The 24,023-nt window shown below is 43.8% G+C and overlaps 1 protein-coding gene across 1 annotated transcript in view; it reads left to right on the top strand.

The window, feature by feature from the left end:
• The window catches only part of MTHFD1L (methylenetetrahydrofolate dehydrogenase (NADP+ dependent) 1 like), a 154,921-nt gene that overhangs the window by 47,753 nt on the left and 83,145 nt on the right, over nucleotides 1–24,023 (top strand). The window contains 8 exon segments of the mRNA XM_037520671.1: nucleotides 646–692; nucleotides 3,637–3,744; nucleotides 4,523–4,597; nucleotides 8,519–8,621; nucleotides 12,188–12,264; nucleotides 16,632–16,772; nucleotides 17,158–17,226; nucleotides 19,848–19,959. Coding sequence (XP_037376568.1) covers nucleotides 646–692; nucleotides 3,637–3,744; nucleotides 4,523–4,597; nucleotides 8,519–8,621; nucleotides 12,188–12,264; nucleotides 16,632–16,772; nucleotides 17,158–17,226; nucleotides 19,848–19,959 — 732 coding nt within the window.

Genomic DNA, 24,023 nt, shown 5'->3' with positions numbered 1-24,023 from the left:
AGAACAATGTACGTGGAGCAGTAGGCAGAATCTTTATTCCTGGCTGTTTCCAACGCGGTGTGGCCTTTAGCGGGTCATAACCTCTCTGAGCCACAACTCTAAGAGGGTGAAAAGAATGATAGGACCAGCCTCAACACATGGAACGTAAACGTGATATGCATGTGGAAGGTAGCAGCATTGTTCTAGAAAGGCACAGCCTTTTAAATATAGTAACTTTACACCTTTGAGGGATAAACAACGTGACAAATTTTGTGCTGTAATCTAAACAAACCAATGTTTATAATGTGTTAATCTCAGTTTATCGGGTGGGTTTTTTAGCAAAGTTATTTGATACTTACATGTTTGTGTAATTAGATGAAGCCTGGCTGCACAGAACTGTCGATAAATTAATAGCCTCATATGCTGATACGTGCTATGTTATTTTAACCCTCCTTAAGAAAAAAGAAGGCAGATGCAGCCCTCCTATTGCGTAGTTGGATGTGTGAGCATCTCACCTCCTTCCTGGTTTGACGGTCACGCATCCCACTGCTTGTTATTTCACTTGGGTGGGGCACACCTGTGGGCTGGGCGATGTGCCCCGGCTCTGTCCATCTGAGGAGCTGTGTGTGGTGACTCACTTTCAGCTGTGCCTGCTCTCTTGTTTAGGAGGAGCCGCGGGCGGCGGGTATGCCCAGGTCATCCCCATGGAAGAGGTAAGTCTACCATGGACCCCAGCACTTAGCAGAGTGTCCAGCACATAGTAGGTGTTCACTCTCATAGTAGGAATCACTGTTGGTTTTGCTGAAGGAACAGGAGAGGTTTTCATCCGCAGAGGACTGAATGGCAGGCAAACTAAAGGGTAGTCTTCAAGATCGGGGGGCAGAGGGGATGATAAAGAAATAGTGCAAGAAAAATGGTCTTGGGTTTCACAGCTGAAGGGATAAGTAACTCGCACAAGCTAAGAAGATCCAGAGCCGAGGCCAAGCTGGGGCTGGAGGACAGAGAAGGCAGCTTGGCCAGCCGGCTGAGAAAGGGTCGGTGTCCTCGGCAGCCGCTGCAGGATGGGGCGTCCAACCCAACTCAAGGCATGAGGCTGCCGGAACTGCCTGGTGGTCGTGGAGTGGGTCCGCATGACCAGGCTGTTCATGTCTTAAATTTGAGGCCTATTTCTTCACCTCTTTTCCCCAGCTAGGCACAGGGCCTGCTACTCAGTGTCTTGAGCAGACAGTGCCTAGCAGAAGAAACTTAATTAATAATCAATCATGGGGGAAATGATAGAATCAGTTCCAGATGCCTAGCAGAACTGAGAGTGAAAACACCGATTGGAGGACAGGAGGAGCCAGCCTGGGGGAGGATGAGGGAACGCTACCCCGGAGCAGTGGGGAGCACCTGGCCAGGCCTTGCAGGAGCAGGCCTATTCAGGGAACCCGAGAACACCCACCTGGTTGGGCCCAGTGGGCCCCAGGAGTGGAGGGGGATGAGGCAGAGAAACAGGCCAACTTGTGCTCAGCTCTTGGGATTCAAGCCAAGGCTGGATTTTTCTTGAACTATCATGGACAACCATTCTGGGATCTTGACAGGGTAATGACGTGATGCCAATCAGACTTTATAAAAGGCACCCTGGCTTCTGGGTGAACATTGATGGCGGCCTAGGGTGGACAGGAGGCGTCCATGAGGAGACTAAGCCGGTGGCCCAGGAGGATGGCAGTGAGGGTGGACAAAAGGATGTGGTTGACCTAAGACATGTTTGCAGTGTCCCATGGGCAGGGTGAGAAAGGGCTCAGGGATGGGGTCCAGGGTGCTGGGGTGAGCAAGTCTATATTATAATTTATTGAAATAGAGAACCGCTGGCCTCATGGGGTGAGGTTTGAACTGTGGTGGGCTGGAGAAAGGGGTTCTAAGGGGGTCTTAAACATCCAAACAGAGATCAGATAGACAGCTGGAAAGAAAAACTTTCATCCCAGTCGTAAAGAGTTCAGTAGAAACATCAGAAAAGAATATTAAATAACCAACGAATGTTCACATTCACTAGTAATCAAATTAATCTACATAAAAACCACTGTTGTCATTTTCCTGTCAAGTGGACAGAGTTGATTTTTTAAAACAGTAATATTAGATTTTGTAAAGAAAAGATCGAAATACACCCTTGTACACTGCTGGGAAGTGTATGTTGATAAAACCTTTCTGGAGGGGAATTGGAACTATGTATCAAGTGCCTTTAAAAATTCATATCCTTTGACCCAAATGAATTCATTTTTAGTTTATCCTAAGGAAAAACTAGCTGTATGAGCAAAGATTTCATTTTTTAACTGTTTTCTTCTCATGGTTTGTAGCATTAAAAAACTTTAATGTCAAATATCAAAAACTTGATTATCAAATTAACTATGCTATAAGACTAATGATATAAAATGCTAAAAATAGTACCATTAAGTGCAAAAGCTAAGGTACAACCTATTAGGGTCCTATGATCTCAAGGTTAGGGTTACAAATACGTTTTGTGAAATATGCATCTGTCATTTTTTGTATTTGCTAGTTATTATATATAGTTTATATTCTATTATATATAGTTACAAAATAAGATTTTAATAAGGTTTAAATGTTTAACCTTGTAAGTAATACAACTTAAAATGCTACTTTTTTTTTTTTTTTTTTGCATTTTGACCCAGGAAGTTATTGCACTTTTTGTGTGTGTGTCTCTTTTGTTTAATTGAAGTATCATTACATAATTTCATTATTAAGTTTCAGTTGTGCATCATTAAAAATCAGTCTCTGTTTGTATATAATATATTAAACTCTCCACTAAAGTTTCAGTTCTGTCCTTCACTTATTGCCTAACTAACTAATCCATGCCTCTTCCCTTCTGATAAACACTAATTGATTTTATGGTCTGTTTTTGTTTTATTCAGTTCATTCATCTGTTTGTTTTTTCACGTTCCACATATGAGTGAAATCACAGTTTTTGTCTTTCTCCTTCTGATTTATTTCACTTTCAACTCTCTCAAAAAGCAATTTGGTAAATTATCAAATCCTATAACTCAATAATCACTACTTGAGATATATTACTTACTAGTGATTACTTTAAAAAAAAAAAAAGCTATTGTATGTATTCTTTATAATTGGGAAAGTGAAACTTGAATTTCCAGACATAGAAGACTGAAACATTTAGGTACATCTGTTCAATTTTATAACTGCAGTCACCACAGTGTAAGCTTCCTGTGTACAAATAGTAATTGTGTGCACGTGGGCAGAAAGAAAATAATAGAATTAATGGTGGTGTTAGGATGGCATATTTTTCTATTTCTCAGACTTTCTACCATATTTTATATTATCCTATTATTTAACCCCTGCCTAATTCCAAAAGACTTGCTATATTACTGTTTTCTAAATCTTATAAATCAACACATAGAATTAAATCAAAATGAAGAAGCCTTTCCGCAAGGTCACCACAGTATCTCACCGTTCACCCAAGAATGGAAGAATTTGGAGTTGTGTGTTGTCAAGTGGAAGATTCGGACATTGATATTCTGATTTAGGCTCTTGTATAGACTTAGCTGGAAATAACCATAATTAACAGACTCTCTGATTTATTCAGAAAGTCCTTGAATGCTGCCGTGTTTGTTCAAAACAGGTAAAAAGATGATCTCCTTTTGTTTACAGTTCAACCTTCATCTGACTGGAGACATCCACGCCATCACCGCTGCCAATAACTTGCTGGCTGCCGCTATCGACACAAGGATTTTCCATGAAAACACTCAAACAGATAAGGTGAGAAAAATGCTTAACCTGACATTCATGGATTCCTAAGGAGTTTCTGGAGAAAGTGCTGGAGTCCGTAAGCTTTCTGAAATTTTATTCATAATGTTTCTTGGGGTGAAAATCCACACTTTGGTCAGATTCTGAAATGAGTTTATGAGTGCTGCCAAGTCTTGGGGAGAATTATGTTAGTTGTATTGTTAAGCCAACTATTCTTTGAGTCTTGAGTTTTGAAGGTGGTTGGTAGAACAATCCTCTTAGGTCTATTCTCCAGTCTAGACTCTTAAGGCTCTAATAATATATGGAATACCCTAGATGTGCTGTAAAGAGGCCAGACCCCCCTTGTTGGCTTTGGGTGCATGCTGTCTGGGGTAAACCACCCACCTGAAGTGGGGCCAGAGAACCAGGAGCAAGTTCCTCAGACATAGGACACAGATTAAAGTGAGACTCTCCCACATTTTACAAAAATCTTGATTTCCTCCCATTAAAGTAACTACCTAGGGAACGTTTGAAGCCAAATACAGACAAATGTGATTTGATTGTTATAAGGCTATAGATCAAACAATATGCATTTTTGCAAACTCTGCAGTGTGCATTATTTCAGATCTAGTCGGATTTATTGAAATGACAGAACTTAGCTCTACATTGTTTATATTAGCCAAGAATTTTAATAGGCTCTGTGATCTAAACAGTGCGGTTGTAAATGTAATGAGCTTTGTCATATCTGTGACTTGTCCAAGGTCATGGTTAGCCCTTAAACTTGGGTGGGGTTTTATTTTTGTGTCTTTAGGCTCTCTATAATCGACTGGTTCCTTCAGTGAATGGTGTTCGAGAATTTTCAGAAATTCAACTTGCTCGGCTGAAAGTAAGTTTCCCCTTAGTGGCTTTTTAAACAGAAACTATCATAGAAAGACATCAAACACATTGTCAGAGCTGGAGATTTTGAACTTGATTTTATGGGGTTTTGAGATATTCTACAGGAGCAGAACAGAGAGCGCAGACCAGGGTCCTCAGCCGAAGTGCAGGGTGAACAAATGAGTTCCTCTTTTTTGGTCTCATTTTCTTCTTCTATAAAACAAGAGCACCACTTGGCTGATTGTGGAAACCTACAGTTACCTAACAAATGAGAATTCCCGTGAGTCTCTCATTGGTTTCTGGGAAAAGTGAAAATCCATTCATCTCATTTTTTTTTTGTTTTCCCCTCAAAGATTTATGTATTTATTTATTTATTTATACAAGCACTGGGTACAGTCAGAAGCGCGGGAGGGTGAGAGAATTCACCAGAGCCAGAGCGGGGAGCAGACAGGCAGAAGGACCGAAGCACACTGCTGAGGGGAGCAGCGGGCGGCAGGAGAGGTCTGCGCGCCATGTGGGACCCTCCTCCGGTGGCCGGGGAGCAGCCAGGGATCGAACTGGAGCTGCAGAGGCTGCGGGCAGCTTCGCAACCCAGCGCTGAACTGCTGCACCACCGGGGAGGCCCTCATCTCATTTTTTTGTTAAAGCAAATTAGTAAGACTATTTGTAAGCAACCTTGCCTTTTTTTTTTCACCTGGTACTATTGCTTATGTTCTCCTAATCGCATCAGTTTCCCCTTGCTCTTTTTCAGAGGCTCAAAAATAACTTGAATGGTATAATATACAGTCACTGGTTGATAATAATTGGTTTTAAAAATTCTCACCCTTAAAGTGAAAATTAAAATATTAGAAATAGTCAAGCCTCAACAGGATTGATTTCCCCCCCCCCCCCATTCCTTCTACCCATTTGACCCTTTTGCCCTCCTCTCTTCTCCCACTTTAACCTCAGGAACCTCACTTCATTTATTAGTGTCCATTTTGTTTTCCTGCTCTGTCATTTGTGTTACCAAATCATCCCCTAAGTCATCTGTGTTATCAAATAATCCCCTAAATAAATATCCATGGGGCACTGATCAGCTGCTTTTTGTGGACTCCAAACAACCTCATAAAGGATTTAGCAATATTTCCTAGACCTAAGCAGAACATGTTACACCTGCCTCACTCGGATTTGAAAAACAATTTTCTGGGGCCTCCCTGATGGCACAAGGGGGTAGACACAACCTATGAAGCTGTCCGCAGCCTCTGCAGCACAAGTTTGATCCCCTGCTCGCCAGGGAGCTACCCACATGGCGAGGCAGACCTCTCCTGTCTCGCCTGCTGTTCCCCTCAGCAGTGTATTTCATCAGTCTGCCTGTTCTGTTACCCGCTCTGTCTCTGGTGAATCCTCTCACCCCCCACACCTCTGGCCTGAACCCCAGCTCTAGTATGCATAAATAAATCTTAAAAAAAAAAAAAAACAACTTTCTGAATAGATTGTCACAACATAAATGTTTTCTCAAAGTACAATCAAATCCTGACAAATTCTATCCCTTCTATTAAAACTAAAATCATAGAAAAGCAACACTTTATGTATTAATATAGTACAAGTATTTTATGTACTGGTGTAGTATATGTATGTAAAATTTTTGAAATAAATTATGTTTTCCACAAAAAACATGAAAAAATATAAAAATAAAAAATTCTCACTCTTGCTTCTTGCTGAACCAAATTTAGTTTATTGCAAATACAGTTATCCCCGGCATCTACTACATGCAGTGTCTGTTTCCCAGATTCTTTTTGTAGCCTTTTTCATTGGAAACACTTTCCTAGCATGTTTCCTTTATAGAAATGGATGGATTGCAAGTTTCCATGTTATTTCCTCAGTGAATTAGAGATAGTTTGTTTTGAAAGCACAGACAGAGACTTTGCATGAATGATCAGTGTGGGTATTTACAAAGAAGAACTACCGAAACGCAGCAGTGATGATGCAGGCAGCAGTTAAGTGCCTACTGGCCCAGCTCAGGGAGGCAGGGGGGCTGCCCAGGAGCCCAGCCTGGACAGGCGCCTTTTCTTTGTGCACTGCCAGCTGCACTGCATTTTCAGATCTGTCATTTTAAGGGTGTGTAACAAATCCCAGTGACTTCCACTTAGACCAGATACAAACCCATCTTGGAGATACTGCAGGTCTGATTCCAGACCACCCCGATAAAGAGAGTACCACAATAAAGCGGGTCACATGACTTGTCGGTTTCCCAGTAAATATTGCAGTTATGTTTACACCCTGCTATCATTTACTAAGTGTGCAACAGCATGTATACAAAAAAATGACACAGCCACAGCGTGAGCACAGGCTGTTGGAAAAATAGTGCCGATGGAGTAGCTCAATGTTGGGCGCCCACAGACCTTCAGTTCGTGAAAACTGGCATCTCTGCAAAGCGAGATGAAGCCACGTGTGATCATAGCGTGCCTGTGTGTAGGTATATGACTTGGTCTGAACTCCATTTTTCTTGCTCAGATTTGTTTTGTTTTTCAGCTTTTTTAATAGACTTTCTTTTTTGAAGAGCGGTTTTAAGCTCACAATAAAATTGGGTAACAGGTACAGAAATGTCCCCTGTGCCGCCAACCCCAAATATATACAGCCTTCCCCACTGTCAGCATCTTCTACTAGAGCGTGAGTGGTTGCTACCGTTCCTGAAGCTGCTCTGATACATCATGATCACCCAAAGTTCGTAGTTCACGGTTTGGTTCACGGTTTGGTTGTACATTCTTGGCCTTTGGACAAATGAATAATGACATCGATCCACCACGATAGTACCATGCGGAGCAGTTTCACTGCCCTAAGCATCCTCAGTGTTCTCGGTTTTCATCTCCTCACCCATAACTCCCGTCAGCCACTCATTCTGTTATTGTCTCCATAGTTTTGTCTTTTCCAGAATGTCTTGCAGTTGGAATCATACAGTCTGTAGCCCTTTTTTTTTTTTTTTTTCATTTATTTATTTATTTGTTTGTTTGTTTGTTTATACAAGCACTGGGTACAGTCAGAAGCGCAGGAGGGTGAGAATTCACCAGAGCCAGAGCGGGGAGCAGAGCAGGCAGAAGGACCGAAGGACACTGCTGAGGGGAGCAGCGGGCGGCAGGAGAGGTCTGCGCGCCATGCGGGACCCTCCTCCGGTGGCCGGGGAGCAGCCGGGGATCGAACCGGCGCCGCAGAGGCTGCGGGCAGCTTCGCAACCCAGCGCTCAACCGCTGCGCCACCGGGGAGGCCCACAGTCTGTAGCCTTTTTAGACTGATTTCTTTTACTTAGGAGTATGCATTTAAGTTTCCTTTATGTCTTTTCATAACGCCATAGCTCTTTTCCTTTTAGCGCTCAAGAATATCTTGTTTCAATAAATCATAGTTTTTTTATTCATTCACCTGGCAAGGACATGGTGGTTGCTTCAAGTTCGGGCCATGTTGAATAAAACTGCTGTAAATATCCATGTGCAGGTTTTCACGTGAACATACATTTTTAAACTCCTTTGCATACATGCATGGCTGACATTTGCTAGATTAAATGGGCGAGTACATTTAGTTTTGTAAGAAGCTGCCAGGCTGTCCCCTAAATGGCTGTACCCACCACCACTGAATGAAACTCCTGTTGTGCCACATCCTCGCCAGCACTTGCTGTTGTCAGTCATTCCATGGGGGCATATTGGTGCCTTTCATTTTCTTTAGCATTTCCCTGATGACATCTGGCATCGGGCATCTTACCCTGTGCTCATCTGCCCTCTCTGTCTTTGGCGAAGTGTCTGTTTAATGGACTTTTCGTTTTATTGTTAATGTTTCAAATGAGGATTAGTTCAGTATTTTAAGACTTCATTATTAGCCATGGAGAAAATGAGAGGGGTGATTTGGGTTACATTTTGCTTTCTGTTCATTCTAAAACTTACTGCGTTTTCTTCTTGATCATTAGAAACTGGGAATAAAAAAGACTGATCCGAGTTCACTGACAGAAGAGGAGATCAGTAAATTCTCCCGGCTCAACATCGACCCCTCCACCATCACGTGGCAGAGAGGTGGGTGCTGGGCGCCCAGTTGGGTGGGTCCTGTAGGTTCCAGGTGAAGCTCTTGAATCAGTTTCACAAATGTCCATTTTGTTTCATCCCATTGTCTCCCAGCTTCGGATTCATGAGTCCGCCATGTAGCTCAGAAACTGACCATCCTCACCTCCTCAGGAAAAAATGTCTTCATCTCTTAAGCCAACTGCTCCTTCTGGGCTAAGTCCCATCCACTCCAGCTCTTCTAGAATTGGCGGGAACCTTTTTTCCTCTGGGTCTCTCTTCTCTGATCTCTTTTCCTATATTTAGAAAAAGTGAAGTCTGTCTCCTTTGATGTTCTGATGTCTTTTCTCCCCACTGTCCTTACTCCTTTCACTCCTTGACCAGGTGCTCCAGGCGCATTATATTCTCAGTGGAATTTTTTTCTCTGCATCTAGTACGTTTCTCTAACCCTTCAAATGCAGCTGCCGGCCTCCAGCCTGCATCCCTGCTGCCTCCTCCTCCTGCACCACCTCTGCAGGGGCGAGGCAGCAGGGCAGAGCAGCACATGTGGGGATGGAGCCTCCACCCTGTTGCTAACTTCCCGCTGGGCCCGAGCGCATCCTCTCAGCTCTTGGACATGGCCGTGGACGTGCCTGCGTGACCCCACAGGCTCAGGGCTGTGTGGTGTTGGGTGGTGTCGGCTCCTGTGCTTCTTAGACCTGCCTCCTTCCTTTTTCTGTCTCCTTCCAGAGCATTTTTATCAGATGCCTAATTTACTGCACTTCCCTCTTAAGATATCTTCTTAATGCCATTTCTACCCCCCAATTCGTTAGGTGCATTTTATGGAGATGCTGTCCCAGCCCTTGCTGAGAAGCCCCGGCCTAGGGGGTAGACCTGCGCCCACCCCGTGTGGGAATCCGCCCTCACACAGCTTGGCCACATGGCTGCACCTGCCTCTACTCCCTGCTGGTTTCCTACCGGTCGGCCTGCCTCTGTCCTTCTGCCCACCCTCGCCGTACCCACCCCTTCTTCTTGCCTATATCCCCCCACAGCTGAGCCTCACCCCTTCACCATGCTGCCCTCATGAGAATCCATTCAACCCGTTCATTCAGAATTTAGTGTTTTCCCACAAGCCCAAGGTGGAGCGGGTCTTGGGGCTCACGCTTACGAGCTGTGTGACTCTGGAAAATGCTGCACTCATCTGCCCATTATATGGGTGCTGTCACCCCCTTGTTCTCCAGCCTGCTAAGGCATCTGACAGGGAGTTCCCTCATCCCATGCCTCCCCTTCTCCAGGCTTCGTGGATTATCCAGGACACACACAAGCAGAAGCAGCAGTGCCCTGGGCCATTTTGCTTCTGGACGGCAAGCCCTGACCTCTGGGAGCTTCAGAAACCCCAGGCCTCAGAGGGCCCCTTCCCCAGACCTCCCTGGGGCATCCCTTCTCTGTCCAGAAGTGGGTGATCCCAGCACCTTGCAGGGACCAGTGCAGTTCTGCTAAGAGCCCTGGGTCATCCCTGTGTCCTGATCTGGTGATTTAACAAGCAGATTGACACACTCTGGGATTGGCTCAAAACTCTGGTCAGCACCACAGCACTGGAGGGGCCATTTAGAGCCAAGAATTAGACAGATCAGTCTGCTCCAAATTAGCCAAACTCTCCGTGTCTCCCCTTCACCTGTAAACGCCCAGATGAAAGGCACTAGTTTGTCTGTGGCCCATCCCTCTAGCGTGGGGCCTAGCACAAAGCTGGCCCTCAGCTTTATTCCCGGAAAGAACAGTTTGCTGCTCCACCTTTGGCTCAATCATAGAGGCCAGGACTATGTGCACCGGCCTCAGTTTGCATCCTAGTCTCTCTCTTCACCTGTGTGTCCCTGGCATTCCTCACGTCTCCTGCCGGGCGTCCGCAGCACGCTGTGTTTTGTTTGAGATGCCTGCTCTGCCGGGGCCCGGGTCCAGGCAGGTTGGATGCTGCTGATTATAGATGATTTTGCCAACGTTTTTTAAAAATTTTGTCTGTTTGTGTTCTCCTTGTTAAATTTAAACCAGCTGAATTTCCAATAAAAAGATCAATTTTAATACCTAGATTGTGTGTATTACACACAATGAGAAGGGAATACTTTTACTTTACATGATTTTGCCCTGTGGTCCTGGGAATACTTAAAAGCACTTGTTTCTGTCAATCTGTCTGTCTGTCTATCATATATATGTTAGCACTCTGTCTGTATCTTAAAGCCATAAAGGTTTATATGTGTTTGATGAGTATTGTTTGAGGGTGTTAGCATGTCTCTGTGTGTGTGTGTGTGTGTGTGTGTGTGTGTGTGTGTGTGTGTGTGTGTGTTTGTGAGAGAGAGAATTACATGGGTAGAGAAAAAGAGACGGATAGCCCTGAGTCGGAAGACAGCAGTCTGCGCAAGGCGATCAGCCTCCAGTGCTTTGTATGTGAGAGAAAGGTTAACATTTTCCATCCTACAGATGCTTGTAGTTCCCAAATATATATTTCCTGTCACTATTTTTGTCAGTAACCTAGTCTACATTTAGTAAAGTGGATCTGTGTTGCCGGTGTGGACAACTTGTTGTTTGATGCCACATAAATGATTGGTGAGGTCTGTGTTCTGGCTTTGCTTCCCAGCACTGTAAATTTAGTTTTCACTCAATCAAATTAAGTTTTCACGAAGACAGTGTGAATCTGTGCAACTGGAAAAAGCCAAGGAAGGGAAATAAAGAGATTGTCGCCTGCTCTAATCACCATCGAATTGGTCCCCCCACCCCTTCCTCCCACCATTCTGTTTTATTTAGTTATTTTTTTTTATTATGGTAAAATGTACAAAATATATCATTTTAGCCATTCCTAAGTGAGCCATCCATGGCATGAAATATTCAGAGGGTTTGCCATGGCTGCCCCATCACCACTACCTATACCCAAAATCTTTTCCATCATCCCCAAGGAAACTTACCAATTAAACAATAACTCCGCTTCTCCCCTTAGCCCCTGGTAACCACGATTTAACTTTCTGTCTATGAATTTACCTATTCTAGGTACGTCATGCGTAAGTGGAATCATACACACCGTCCTCTGTATCTGGCTTATTTCAGTTTGCATCTTGTTTTCAACAATCATCTCTGTTGCCCCATATCAGAAATCTGTTCTTTTTGTGGCTGTATAATCCATTAGATGTATGCACCACTTTTTGTTTATAATTTTGTCTGTTGATAGGCACTTGTTTGTTTCCACATTTTGGCTATTGCCAGTATTGCTGCTGTGAGCATGGGTATGCAAATATCTGTTTGAGTCCTGGATTTTTATTCTACTGGCTATAGACCTAATAGTGAAATTTCTGGATCATCTGGTTGTTTAGTGTTGGACATTTTAAGAAGCTGAATTGACTTCCTCTTGCCTTGGGTCTTATTACAAAAGTTACTGCTTCAAAAATGGTTTTCCTTACTGGCACTTAATCACTTACTGATATTTTTATTCTGTTTGAGCCACCTCTTTGTCCTCCCATTGAAAGACAGCTCCACCACTTCCTCAGCTCTCAGAACAGTGCTGTCATGCACTGGGAGGGCGACCCACACTGACTGACTAATCTGCTCTTCTCTTTCAGTATTGGATACGAATGACCGCTTTCTGCGGAAAATGACAATTGGGCAGGCAGACTCGGAGAAAGGGTACTGCCGAGAGGTAAGTGACTTTTCTTCTTGGCTCTATTCTTAGTTTAGACTGTTCCAGAGGCTGGGTGCCTGCTTTTCTCACTCCTCGAGCCGCGGTGACTGGTGTGTCTACGTCATGTCACCATGTCCATTTCCAGTTACTGAGCAAACAGTGAGAGAAGCAGGAGACAGAAGCCCTCCAGTAGCAGCTCACCATCCTTTTCTTGAGATTGTAATTGTGTTTCTGGGAAGAACCATCCTGGTTGACCCTTGGATAGAAATTTTTACCTATTTTAGTGGAAACCCGCCCATTTCTTACTACATCTGCTTAACTGAAAAATCAAGATCTCAGATACATCATTCAAATTTCAGAAACCGAAGAACAAACACCTAGTTAGCCTAAGGTTTCAAGGTGGAGGTCTTCCTACCCAAATCCAGAAAATGTGGAAGATAAATTATAACACCAACCTTCATTTTTATGGTGCTTAGGAAATGTGAATTCATGATTTTTCATCCAGACACAGTAGGCCTCTAAAATTCTTCTTTGGTAATAAACTTTTTATTTTAAGACTATTTTAGATTTATGGCCTTTGCATTGTTAAGTTTTTATTAGTTGAAAAATATCATTTTCACTGTAGTATTCAGTCCTCTCAGTAAGTTGACTTTTGGGCCCTTTGAAATATTTTGAATATGGATCAAGGAGACAAGAGAAGCCCGGGCACCTCACCTCCCCCTTCAAAGCCTGGACCTCGCATCATGGCGGGTCTCATGTCCTCAGCCAACATGCAGGCTAGGAAACCTGACTGACTGGCTTATCATTTTGGGAAGCTTCTGAAAAGTAGGAAGATGGCATTCCAGCAGTGGCGAGCACAGTGCAAAATATGGCAGGATTGTTTTAGGGGAGTCTCTAAAAACAGATACAAGAGACGGTAGACTTCTTAGAAACGGGAGAGGGCCCACATACCCTTCAGGGGGGGTGGTTGGGGACAGCTCCCACGCTGCTAGTGGACAGTTGTCTTCCCGTGACACCTGTTCGAGCCACAGCCAGAATACACTTTGTGGAACCCTGGAAGCCTGCGTGCATCTGAGGCCAATGCCTGGTGTGCACCATTCAGCCCTGGGGCGGCCCTCACCCCACGGTCACAGATTTGATTTGTATGTGCCTCCTAACAGCGAAAGTGTCCTGCTTTTTGAAAAACAAGTCCGCATAATGTGACACTTTTAGGAAAGTGTAGCCTTTTGTCAGCTGCAAGACAGCACCGTAAAGACTAACTGGCCCTGTGAGTGACAGGGAATGGGAAGCCAGCATCACCCATGTCCCACCCTCTTCATGTGGATATAGGCTGAGGTTTTGGGTTTTGTTTTGTGGCTTTAGAGTCCACACATAAATGAACCATTTAGTCTTTGACTCTGCCATTACATTTAGTAGAATACCTTGAAGATCTATCCTTGTTGTCACAAACGGCAAGGTTTCATTCTTTTTCATCACTGAGTAGTATTCCATAGTGTATATAGAGCTCATCTTTATTTCTTTGTCCATTGCTGGATATTAGGTTGTTTCCATATCTTAAGTATACAAAGTTCCATACTCCAACTTTGTAAATAATACTGCAATGAACATGGAGATGCATATCTTTTCAAATCAGTATTTTTCTTTGGGTAAATAACAGAAGTAGAAATACTCGACTATATTATAGTTCTAATTTTCATTTTTTGAAAGACTCTCCACACAGTTTTCCATAGTGGCTGCACCACCAGCACACAAAGGAAGTTTCCCTTTTCTCCACATCCTCACCAACACTTATGTTTTGTCTTTTTGATAATAGTCTTTGTGACAGGAGTGAGGTAATGTCTCCTGGTGGTTTTGATTTGCATTTGCTTTTCCTGAATGATTAGTGATGTTACATCTTTTTGTGTGACTGTTGGAAAATGTTAATTCACTTCATCTGCCCATTTTAAAAATTAGATTGCTTTGTTTGCCATTGAGTTGTATGATTTCTTTGTATATTTTGAATATTAACCCTTTATGAAACACACAATTTGCACATGTCTTCTCCTATTCAGTAGGTTGTCTTTTTGTTTTGTTGCTAATTTCTGTGGCTGTATAAAGCCTTTCATTTGACTAGACCCATTTATTTTTGTTTTTGTTACCCTTGCCCTTGGGTCAGAATAGAGAAGACAGATTTGAAGACACTTAGCACCTGTTTCCTTCTAGGTGTTTTATAGATTCAGGTCTTATGTTCAAGTTTCTAGTTAATTTTGAGTTAATTTTTGAGTGTAGTGTAAGATAGTGCTCCAGTTTCTCTTTTTTTTTTTTTTGTATATTGGTTATCCAGTTTTCTCAGCATTGTTTATTGAAGAAACTGTTTCCCTGTGTATTTTCTTGCTCTTTTTGTCATAAATCAGTGACTATATATGCTTGTATTCTATTCCAGTCATCTATGTTCCTGTATTTAAACCAATGCCTTGCCATTTTGATTACTCTAGTTTTGTAATATAGTTTGAAATTGAGGTAGGGTGATGCCTCCCTACCTCATTATTGCTTTGTTACCAAATATCTTTTGTGGTTCCATATAAATTTTAAGATTGTTTTACTTCTGTGAAAAATGTCATTGGTTTTTTGATAGGTATTATATTGAATCAGTAGATTGCTTTATGTGATACCAATACTTTAAAAATATCCCTCCGGTCCCCAAGCATAGAGTAACTTTCCATTTCTTTGTGTCTTCAGTTGCTGTCTTCACTGTCCTTTAGTTTTCTTATATAGGGTTCTTCACTGCTTGGTTAAATTTATTCCTTGGTATTCTTTCTTATATATATATAAAGGAATTGTTTTCTTAATTTTTCTTTCTGATACTTTGTTGGACTATAGCACCTGATTTTTATATTATGACTTTGTTCCAATGCAGATGCCTTTACACATACATGTAATATACACATAGATGAAAATTTCTGGAAATGCCATATTGACTCACCAACCTTGCCCACATTGCTTATCTGTTTAAATTTGTGATAAACAATAGACACAATCTTGGTTATTCCTTTATATTATTTGGAAGTATTTTCTTGCAAAATAAAAATGAATAGCCCTCTATCAGGTATATCATTCAATCAACAGAATTAATGATCATTATATTTAAATTGACCCAATTTGTTTCTCTTTTGATGTTGCTTTAAGATGCAAAATTGTGGAATTGTTTTAATTACAAATATATGTGTGTTGTAAGTTCTTACTACTTATGTAGTTAAATTTTAGGACTACGTTTTGCATAGAAAGTCTGGATATTTTTAGTTATTTTTTATATGTGCTCTTGCAATTGAACAGTGGTATACAATATCCTAGATATATAATGAAAAATCACGTATGCTTAGAATAGGTTATATTGACAGTGCAATAATTGAATGTAGTTGATTCTGACTTTTAGTTAATATTTTTTTCACTAAATCAATGAAATCTCAACTAGAAAGTGACCAGAAAGCTCCTTATTTCCTTCATTTCCTTTCTTGTCAGTGACGGAAATGGACAATAAAATGTCTCATTAGGTGATTCCACCAGGAATGGCTATTTTCTCTCTATAAACTTGAACTTGTCTGGCTCACATGCCCCTTGGGGCATGAGAACTCAGCTGGAGCATAATGAAGTGGTTTTGTCCAATAGCTGAATTATGAGGAGGAGGAAGCGCATGTTCCCCACCTCTCTCGGTTCTTGTTGGACTGTGTGCAGCCTGGAGTCAGAGCCAAGTGCGGGCCACGGAAGGAACACTTCGCAGAGGGTGGCTTCTCCCCACATTCACTGCCAGGTCTGATGGGGCCAAGTGCTCGTGGACAGCTGAGAATTGACTCTGTCACCTTTGACTGGGCTGCCACACGCTGGGAAGCCCTCACTGCTGTGCTGAGGTCTAGCCCTGGGAAGCCTGCTTCAGGGCCATCTTCATTCACTGTCTGCACCTCACCTTTGTGCTGGGCAGCAGAGTAGTCAGTAGACAGTTCATTTATTTAGCCAGTAACTATTGACCAGGCTTCACACTCCGTCCTCCAAGCCTCCCCAAGTAGTGGACACTTTTATCAGACAGGTAATCACTGCTGGTCACATGTCCAGGATATGCTGCAAAAGCAGACCCCAGAGTGCAGGAGCAGATGGAACAGGTGGCTTGGCAGGGTCAGCTGAGCACATGGAGGCAGAATGTGGCACCCTGGGGAGGCTGCCTTACCAGAACCAAGCACAGGACCAGCCTGGCTCTAGACACTAGTGTCTAGAAAACTTGTGCACATGACAGTGACCTATCCAGACAGTCCCCCAGGCCCGCAAGACCTTAATTGCTGCCATGGGCCTGCCTGTGGAAGTGGCCATCCATGTGGTGCAGTCACTGACCAGTGCCTTGGCTTTGGCTGTTGCAGGCCCAGTTCGACATTGCAGTGGCCAGTGAAATCATGGCGGTGCTGGCCCTGACCGACAGCCTTGCAGACATGAAGGAGCGGCTGGGAAGAATGGTAGTGGCCAGTGACAAAAATGGACAGCCTGTGACAGCAGAAGATTTGGTGAGTGTGTCCACCCCAGAAGCTTACGGTGCCATTGGAAGTAGGTGGCCTCTAAAAGTGTCTTATAAGATGATTGGTTCTTATGCCCTTGGAAGACTCCATCCATACTTTCCAGTCCTAAAGTGTCTCATCTGTGAAGATCTACTGCATACCTTTTTAATTTTTTCAGAGCTGCACTCACTTGCCTTTGCTCATAGTGTGGTCTTCCAATTGCTGACATATGTTGGAAGCCACTTGCTCAGTGTCTTTAGAGAAGGGGGAAGGGATTTCAAATTAAAGGTGAACTTTCGTAGCATTCTTTGGCCCACTTCCTACTGGGTTGAGCTTTTTGCTTGCGGAATGAGCTTCTGTCAATCTAACCAAGTCACTTTTTCCTCTTTTTTAGGGGGTGACAGGTGCTTTGACAGTTTTGATGAAAGATGCAATAAAACCAAATCTGATGCAGACCCTGGAAGTAAGTGATTTTCTCTTTATAGAAACTGTTGCCTGAGTGCGTATTAGCTGGGCTGCCCATGCATCACCACACAGCGTGAGCACTTCCAGCCAGCCTGGGCCCAAGGACATCAGGGTGACTCCTTGGTCATGCAGGGAAAAGTGAAGTGTTTGTGGGAGCTTTGATACAACTCACACACTGGCTGACGAAGTGCTAATTGACCCAAGTAGGAAATCAAGGTGTGCCCATCACTCAGTGAGTCTTGTGGCCTTGTTGACATAATGCTTCTCTTTTGTCTTTCTTATGACCTTCTTTAACCTCCCGTAATCATTAAATTTGGGGGTTTTTTGGTTTGTTTTTCCCAAGCAAAGCACTCATTAAATGCTAAGAAATGTCATAAAATATCAATTTCCAGGTCGCTATTCTCAGGACTTTCGACTAGTCACAGCATTTCTAGACCAAGTATTAAAGTCGGTGTACCTCCTTCAGCATCCTACTCCAGAAACATCAGTTCAGTGTTTGAGCTGGGCGTCTGTGTTCGAAAGTCTAACAATGACATTCTAAGAATTTTTCTATTCAAACTGCAAGCCAGGTATTCCGAAACCAGGGCTCCAGGACTGCTACAGCGATCAGCCCCTCGTGTGACCTTTAATGTTCAGTTCAGATGCCGCTGATCTAGTGCTGATGGCAGTTCTCACCAGCACAGCCACACCTGTCCCCTCTGGAGACCAGTGCCCGGTGCTTCTCAGCCAGATGGCCAGCCCAGGGATGGGCCTGTGACCTTGACTCAACTAAATGGGCCTGACTCTGCTACTTTCCCAGGCAGCCATAGTCTAGCACTGACAAGGTTAGCAAGGGATGGACACGGGGGTGTCTTTGAGATACTCTTTTCTTTAGAGCACTGAAGAGCTTTGTCTGGGTGAAAGTGAGAGATCATAGCTGGCAGACAGGTGACGGTCTAGACACCCGACACGCACTTACAGTCTACATATGCATGAACACGCGTTTGGGCTTCAAAGCCCCAGCTTCATTTCCACCTACATTTGTATGACCTTTGCAAGACCCAGGTTTTCTCCCTCCTGAGGACGTGGGGGGAGGAAATAGAGTATTCACAGAGTGGCTTGGATAAACGCTGTCTTTTTCATCCTCCGGTGATTTTTCTTTTACTTCTTTCTTCCTGCTTTTGTTCAGCTTTCCCTTTGAGTCATGTTTGTCACAGCCCGTCATGGTGCGAGGGAACTTTGCATGGCTCCCAGCCTCCCCCACCGCTCTTCACTCCATGTCAGCAGAAGGGCTGCCTGTATTTTCACAGGTGGGGCCGGGGTTTCAGACACAGACCCTAGTGGCGCTCGCTGGGCTCTGAATGAAACCTGGGCGCTGTAATGCATGTAAATTAACTCTGACAGCCAGGGCCACGGTCTCTTCTCACTGATAAAGGAACAGAACGGGTATAGGGATGACACTGGGAATGAATACATAGACGTCGTATTTCCTTGAAGAATTAAAACCTGAAGTTTTTGATAATTCCCTTACTGTTTTGTTTTGTCTTTCTAGTAACGATTACCCTAACGTTTTACCATAAGGGAAATTTACCCTTGCTGTTGTTGACTTAACAGTGACCAGACCTTTAACACCTGTGACAACTTAGCAATGAGAAAGACTTGAGAAGAATTTTTAAATGTCAGAATAACAAGTTTATATGGGGCCTCCCCGGTGGCGCAGTGGTTGAGGGCTGGGCTGCGAAGCTGCCCGCAGCCTTTACAGCACCGTTTCGATCCCCGGCTGCTCCCCGGCCACCGGTGAGGGTCCCACATGGCACGCAGACCTCTCCTGCCGCCCGCTGCTCCCCTCAGCAGTGTACTTCGGTCCTTCTGCCTGCTCTGCTCCCCGCTCTGGCTCTGGTGAATTCTCTCACCCTCCCGCGCTTCTGACTGTACCCAGTGCTTGTATAAATAAATAAATAAATCTTTAAAAAAAAAAGTAAGCGAGTAGACCATCAGCCTCTAATTCCATTCTCTTTTAAAATAAAGTCAAAGTAATATGAAAGAAGGTAACTTATTTATTTCAAGGTCTGTCCCTAAAGCAGCTTATCAAAAAAGTAGGAAATAACCTGATTTGTGTAGCCTTTTTTCTTTGGTTTAGCATTAAATGTAGACTGTAACACTCTTCTGGGATATGTAAGGAATTTGGTCCCTTCCCAGAGAGTGTTTTAACAATCTTTTTTATTTATTTGTGTGTTTATATTTTTGTGTAGAAGAACTGGGGTGCAGACCAGAAGTGCAGGGGGTGAGAGGATTCCCCAGAGACAGAGTGGGGAGCAGAACAGGCAGACTGACTGAAATCCACTGCGGAGGGAAGCAGCGGGGAGACAGGAGAGGTCTGCTGCACCCTGTGGGTCAGCTCCCTGGCCGGGGATTGAACTCAGGCCATCGCGGTCATAGTGCTGAGACTTAACCCCTAGGGCACCAGGGAGGGCCCCCTGTTTTAACATTCTTTGAGAGAATTTGTGAGTTAAATATGCAGTATTAATAAAGGCAGAGTGGCTTAGGGGTGTCTGCTCCACCCACCGTGTTTGCCCCAACTTGGGCTGGGTTTACTTTCTTTCGCTTGCTGAGGGTTTTGATCTCTTTCTGCTCCCCCAGGGGACGCCCGTGTTCGTGCATGCCGGCCCCTTCGCCAACATTGCACATGGCAACTCCTCCGTGCTGGCTGATAAAATTGCCTTGAAATTGGTTGGCGAAGAAGGAGTTGTGGGTGAGTCATTTTTTTTTTTTTTCCAATTCATTTGTGGTATACTATTAAAGAAATGTAAAAGCTGATGACCGGAACAGAGTGGTATCCATGCTTACTTGAAACATACTTTCTTAGGCCCACTTGCATAGGTGGGCTCAGGCTTGGCGAAATCCTGTGATCCGGTCTAAACTAGTGAAATGATGTTGTGGTTGAACCATAGATTTTGATGTCAGGTGTTTGTCGGATTGCATATAAGCTGTGATGCTTGCTGACTGAGTGACACATTTTAATGACCCAAACCTCAGTTTTCTCTTCTTTAAAATGGTGATAACGATATTATGACAAGGTGTATAGGGTTATTGTGAAAACAAAATGGGACTATTCATTCAGCTGAAATCTAATGAGAATCTACCACAAGACGTGTCTCTCAGAGCTTGGGGGTGTGTGGGGTACAGAACAGACCTCGTGTAGTACACTAGAGGGGTGTATAATTTCATGAGTGAACACACTCCTTTACTGTCCGCCATTATTGGCAGTACCAACACTATTAGTAACTTGAAATTAAATCAGTATGCTCTTCCTCGAGACTGAGTGCGTTTTTGTGGCCCAACCAACAGGCTTGGACTTTTCATTGGCGGAACCTCAAACTTTCTGCCACTTTCAAACTCTGCTTTGTCGCACCTGCTTCCCTGGCTCTTGTTGGATATTTTGGCCAGAAAGAGAGGAAGGGCCACTGCCATTGCATGGTCAATGCTGACCCCAACCCACACACCATGTTAAGGCTGCGAGAAAACAAGGAACAGAGAAACACAGATTTCTGGAAAGATGCCTTAACGTGGCTCCTGGGAAATATCGGCCAGATACTCACTTGCCGATGAGCAATTCCCGCTCACCACACACACACACTTAAGACCTAGTCTAGCGTAGCTTCTTCACACCGTTGTCGGCCTTATATCAAACCCAGAAATGAATTATTTTACTAGAAAAGAATCTGTCGGACGAAGAACTTAGGTCTTCAAAAACAACATTGTCTGCACTTTTAGGATCAGACGAAGTTCACTTGGGGTCGTTGTGACTGTTTTAGAATTCCTTCTAGACACGCAGTCAGGACCAGAAGAGGATTTATGTGGTCATTCCTCAAAGGTCTGTGTTGTCCAGCTCTGTGTACTTTGCTGCAAGTCCACCGTGAGTGGCTAGATGTGCTGTCTAAATGGATTTGCTCCATTGATCACGGCTTAATTGTCGCGCTAATGGACAAAGAGGCCAGGTAAGGGCAGTCTCTGAAAAGCTGGATGATTGTGTGAAGTGGTGTTTCTAATGCATCAGCTCCACAAATAAGTTTCTAAAAGAGTGTGCTCTTATATGCTGACAGAGCTCCCTGCCTCCGCACCAACCCTGACTTAGTCAAATGCATATTTATAGAATATCTGTTATCGTGGCACAGTATCTTAAAAGGTAAATGCTGATGATATAAATGAACATGCTAACTCTCTGTGTGACTTTGGAAAAGCTGTCAGCCTCTCTGGGCCTGTCTCTTGTATGCATTCTCATTTGAAAAATGAGATGTGCGATGAGATGAGGTTTGAGTATAGATGGGCTGCCGGGGACCCAGAGCGAGAAGCTGTGGTCATCTGACCTGAGGCTACTTACCTAATAACTTCTCTAGGGCTCAGCCTCCTCTTTTGATAGAACACTGACATTCCAGTGTTTTAACAAGTAGTGTTTGGTTTGGCAGCACATAGACCGATATTTTAATTAGTAGTATCAAATGTAAAAATGCTTTGTAAACCAGTATCAGTGATAAGGCTAATGATTTCAATCATCTTTTCTAAGGCTGTAAGTGGGGAGAGTTTAGTAACAATGAAATCTGTCCAGTCCCAGAGGGTTTAAAGGGTTTGCTCTCGAATCAGAGTATCGGCCTCATCCATTTAAGTTGTATGATCTTATGGTAATTAACCCTTCTGTGGCTTAATGTCCTTATGGTAACAGGGCTTTTAATAGCATTGCTGCATGGGTTCAAAATGAGGATTCCATGAGACTGCAGGTCAGGTCTTGGCAAGAAACCTAACGTGGTACAACCCAGCCATTCTGCGTTGTCATTATTACTGCATGAAAAGTGAAGATTAAATTTACTTTTTATTTAATGTACTTATATTTGGATGATTTTTTATAAAGATTTATTTTTTATGCATGCAAGAGTTGGGGTACAGGCCAGATTTTCAGGGGGGTTGAGAGGATTCACCAGAGACAGAGTGGGGAACAGAACAGACAGATCGACTGAAAATATACTGCTGAGGAGAGAAGCAGGGGAGTCACAAGAGGTCTGCTGCACCATGTGGGTAGCTCCCTTGCTGGGGATCAAACTCATGCTGCATAGTGCTGAGACTTAAGCCTTAAGACTTGCACCACCAGGGAGGCCCTGTTTGGATGACTTTATTTCCAATTGAGTTAAAACTTCATTGGAATTTTTATGTGTTACATAATCTGTAAATTTTACCATTTTAACCATATTTAAGTGCACCCCTCAGTAGTGAAATACATTCAAATTTTTTGTCCCACCTCCTTCTCCAAAGCTCTCTCATCTTGCAGAGTTGTGGTTCTGTAGCCATGAAGAAGCTCTCCACTCCCCACCCCCCAGTACCTGCAAACACCCCTCTGCTTTGTCTTTGAGGCTGACATTCTAGACACCTCCAACTGGTGTCTGTCCCTTTGTGACCGCTTGTCTTGCTCAGCATAATATCCTCGAGGTTCACCGTGTTGTAGCTGGTGTAGTGTTGCTCTGCTTTTCAAGGCCTAGTCAGCCTCTGTTGTGTGTGTATACTATTAGTGCGTGTCACACATCACAGCACAGGCTCACATCATGTGCAGACACAGGACACGAGGCCCCGGCGTTAGACTCTCGCAAGGGTCGTGTTCCCTGGTCGAGCGCGCTATCGGCTGGGTCGTTCCCACGCTGGGAAGGAATCCATGGTAGGTCATTATCACTCTCAGCGGCTATCTGGCCCCTTTAAAATACTTTTTTAAAGATTCCTCCTGTCACTTCCAGTCATAAGAATAGTACCAATTGTGTCTCCAATCTGATATAAAAATAAAAAATTACAAATTCCATTTAAATGCAGGTTTCTCTGCCTGCCGGTCACGGGCCCGCTTCTGCTGACAGTGGGAAGGGGGGAGGAAGGTGGCTTCTTCCTTGGCCCCCTCCTTGCACCCCGTGCCTGTGGCCCCACAGGGCCCAGGTTTTGGCATTCATTCCGTGATGTGCTTGCAGCCAAGGCGGGGGCCTTTACACAATCCTTTTAGGCAGTCCTGCTGCGGGTCCCGCACCTTGTCTCGGGCCACACACCTGTAACCTCTAGCCTGCTGTCACTGGGCGCGCAGCTCTTTATGCCTCTCACCCCACCCTCTGTTCTGCGGCCAAGGGATGTGGTTTCCAGCCTGTAGGCCCTTCATCCCCCCGCACACATGCTCCCTAAGGCAGGGACACTGCGAGCCTTTCCAGTTGCTCTTCTAGATCCTCACTAACTTGAGAACGGGGCGGCAGCTCGGGCTCCTCCCCACTAGGAGGGGCGGAGGGGGATTCGGCACTTGCTTACCTTTCTTTGAAGAAGTCCTGTCCTGAGTTCTGACCTTGCCAATCCATTTGAAACCTTGGCTCACTCTTGGGCTAAGGTATGCAAGATTTATTTTCAGACAACCTCTGCAAATCTTGCTAGGTCATCTAGCATCGCCCTCAAGCATGTAAGCAAATAAGATACAAGGTCAAAAAACAAAGAACAGATTTGGGAGAAATCATTCTCAGAATAGACAAATGACTAGCATTTAGAATATATAAACACCAAGGACTACAGGTTGACAAGAAAAAGACAATCCAATAGAAAAATGGGCAAAGGATTTGAAAAGGTAATTGACAGAAAAGACAATCTGACAGAACTTTGGGGTAAAACTGAAAATGAGCAAATATTCTAGAAATTTCTTTTCTAGGTAATGCTATTGAAATATATAATATACATTAGCATGCATTTATGGAACTTCTGTTCTATATCAGCTGAGACGTGTGGCAGGAACTGGGAATCTAAGGTGATTAA

This window comes from Talpa occidentalis, unplaced genomic scaffold (assembly GCF_014898055.3).
Source record: "Talpa occidentalis isolate TD23 unplaced genomic scaffold, MPIMG_talOcc4v2.1 talOcc4.2, whole genome shotgun sequence".
NCBI lineage: Eukaryota > Metazoa > Chordata > Mammalia > Eulipotyphla > Talpidae > Talpa > Talpa occidentalis.
The sequence above is the reverse complement of the archived record's forward strand: the minus strand, read 5'-3'. Positions and strand labels throughout refer to the sequence as shown.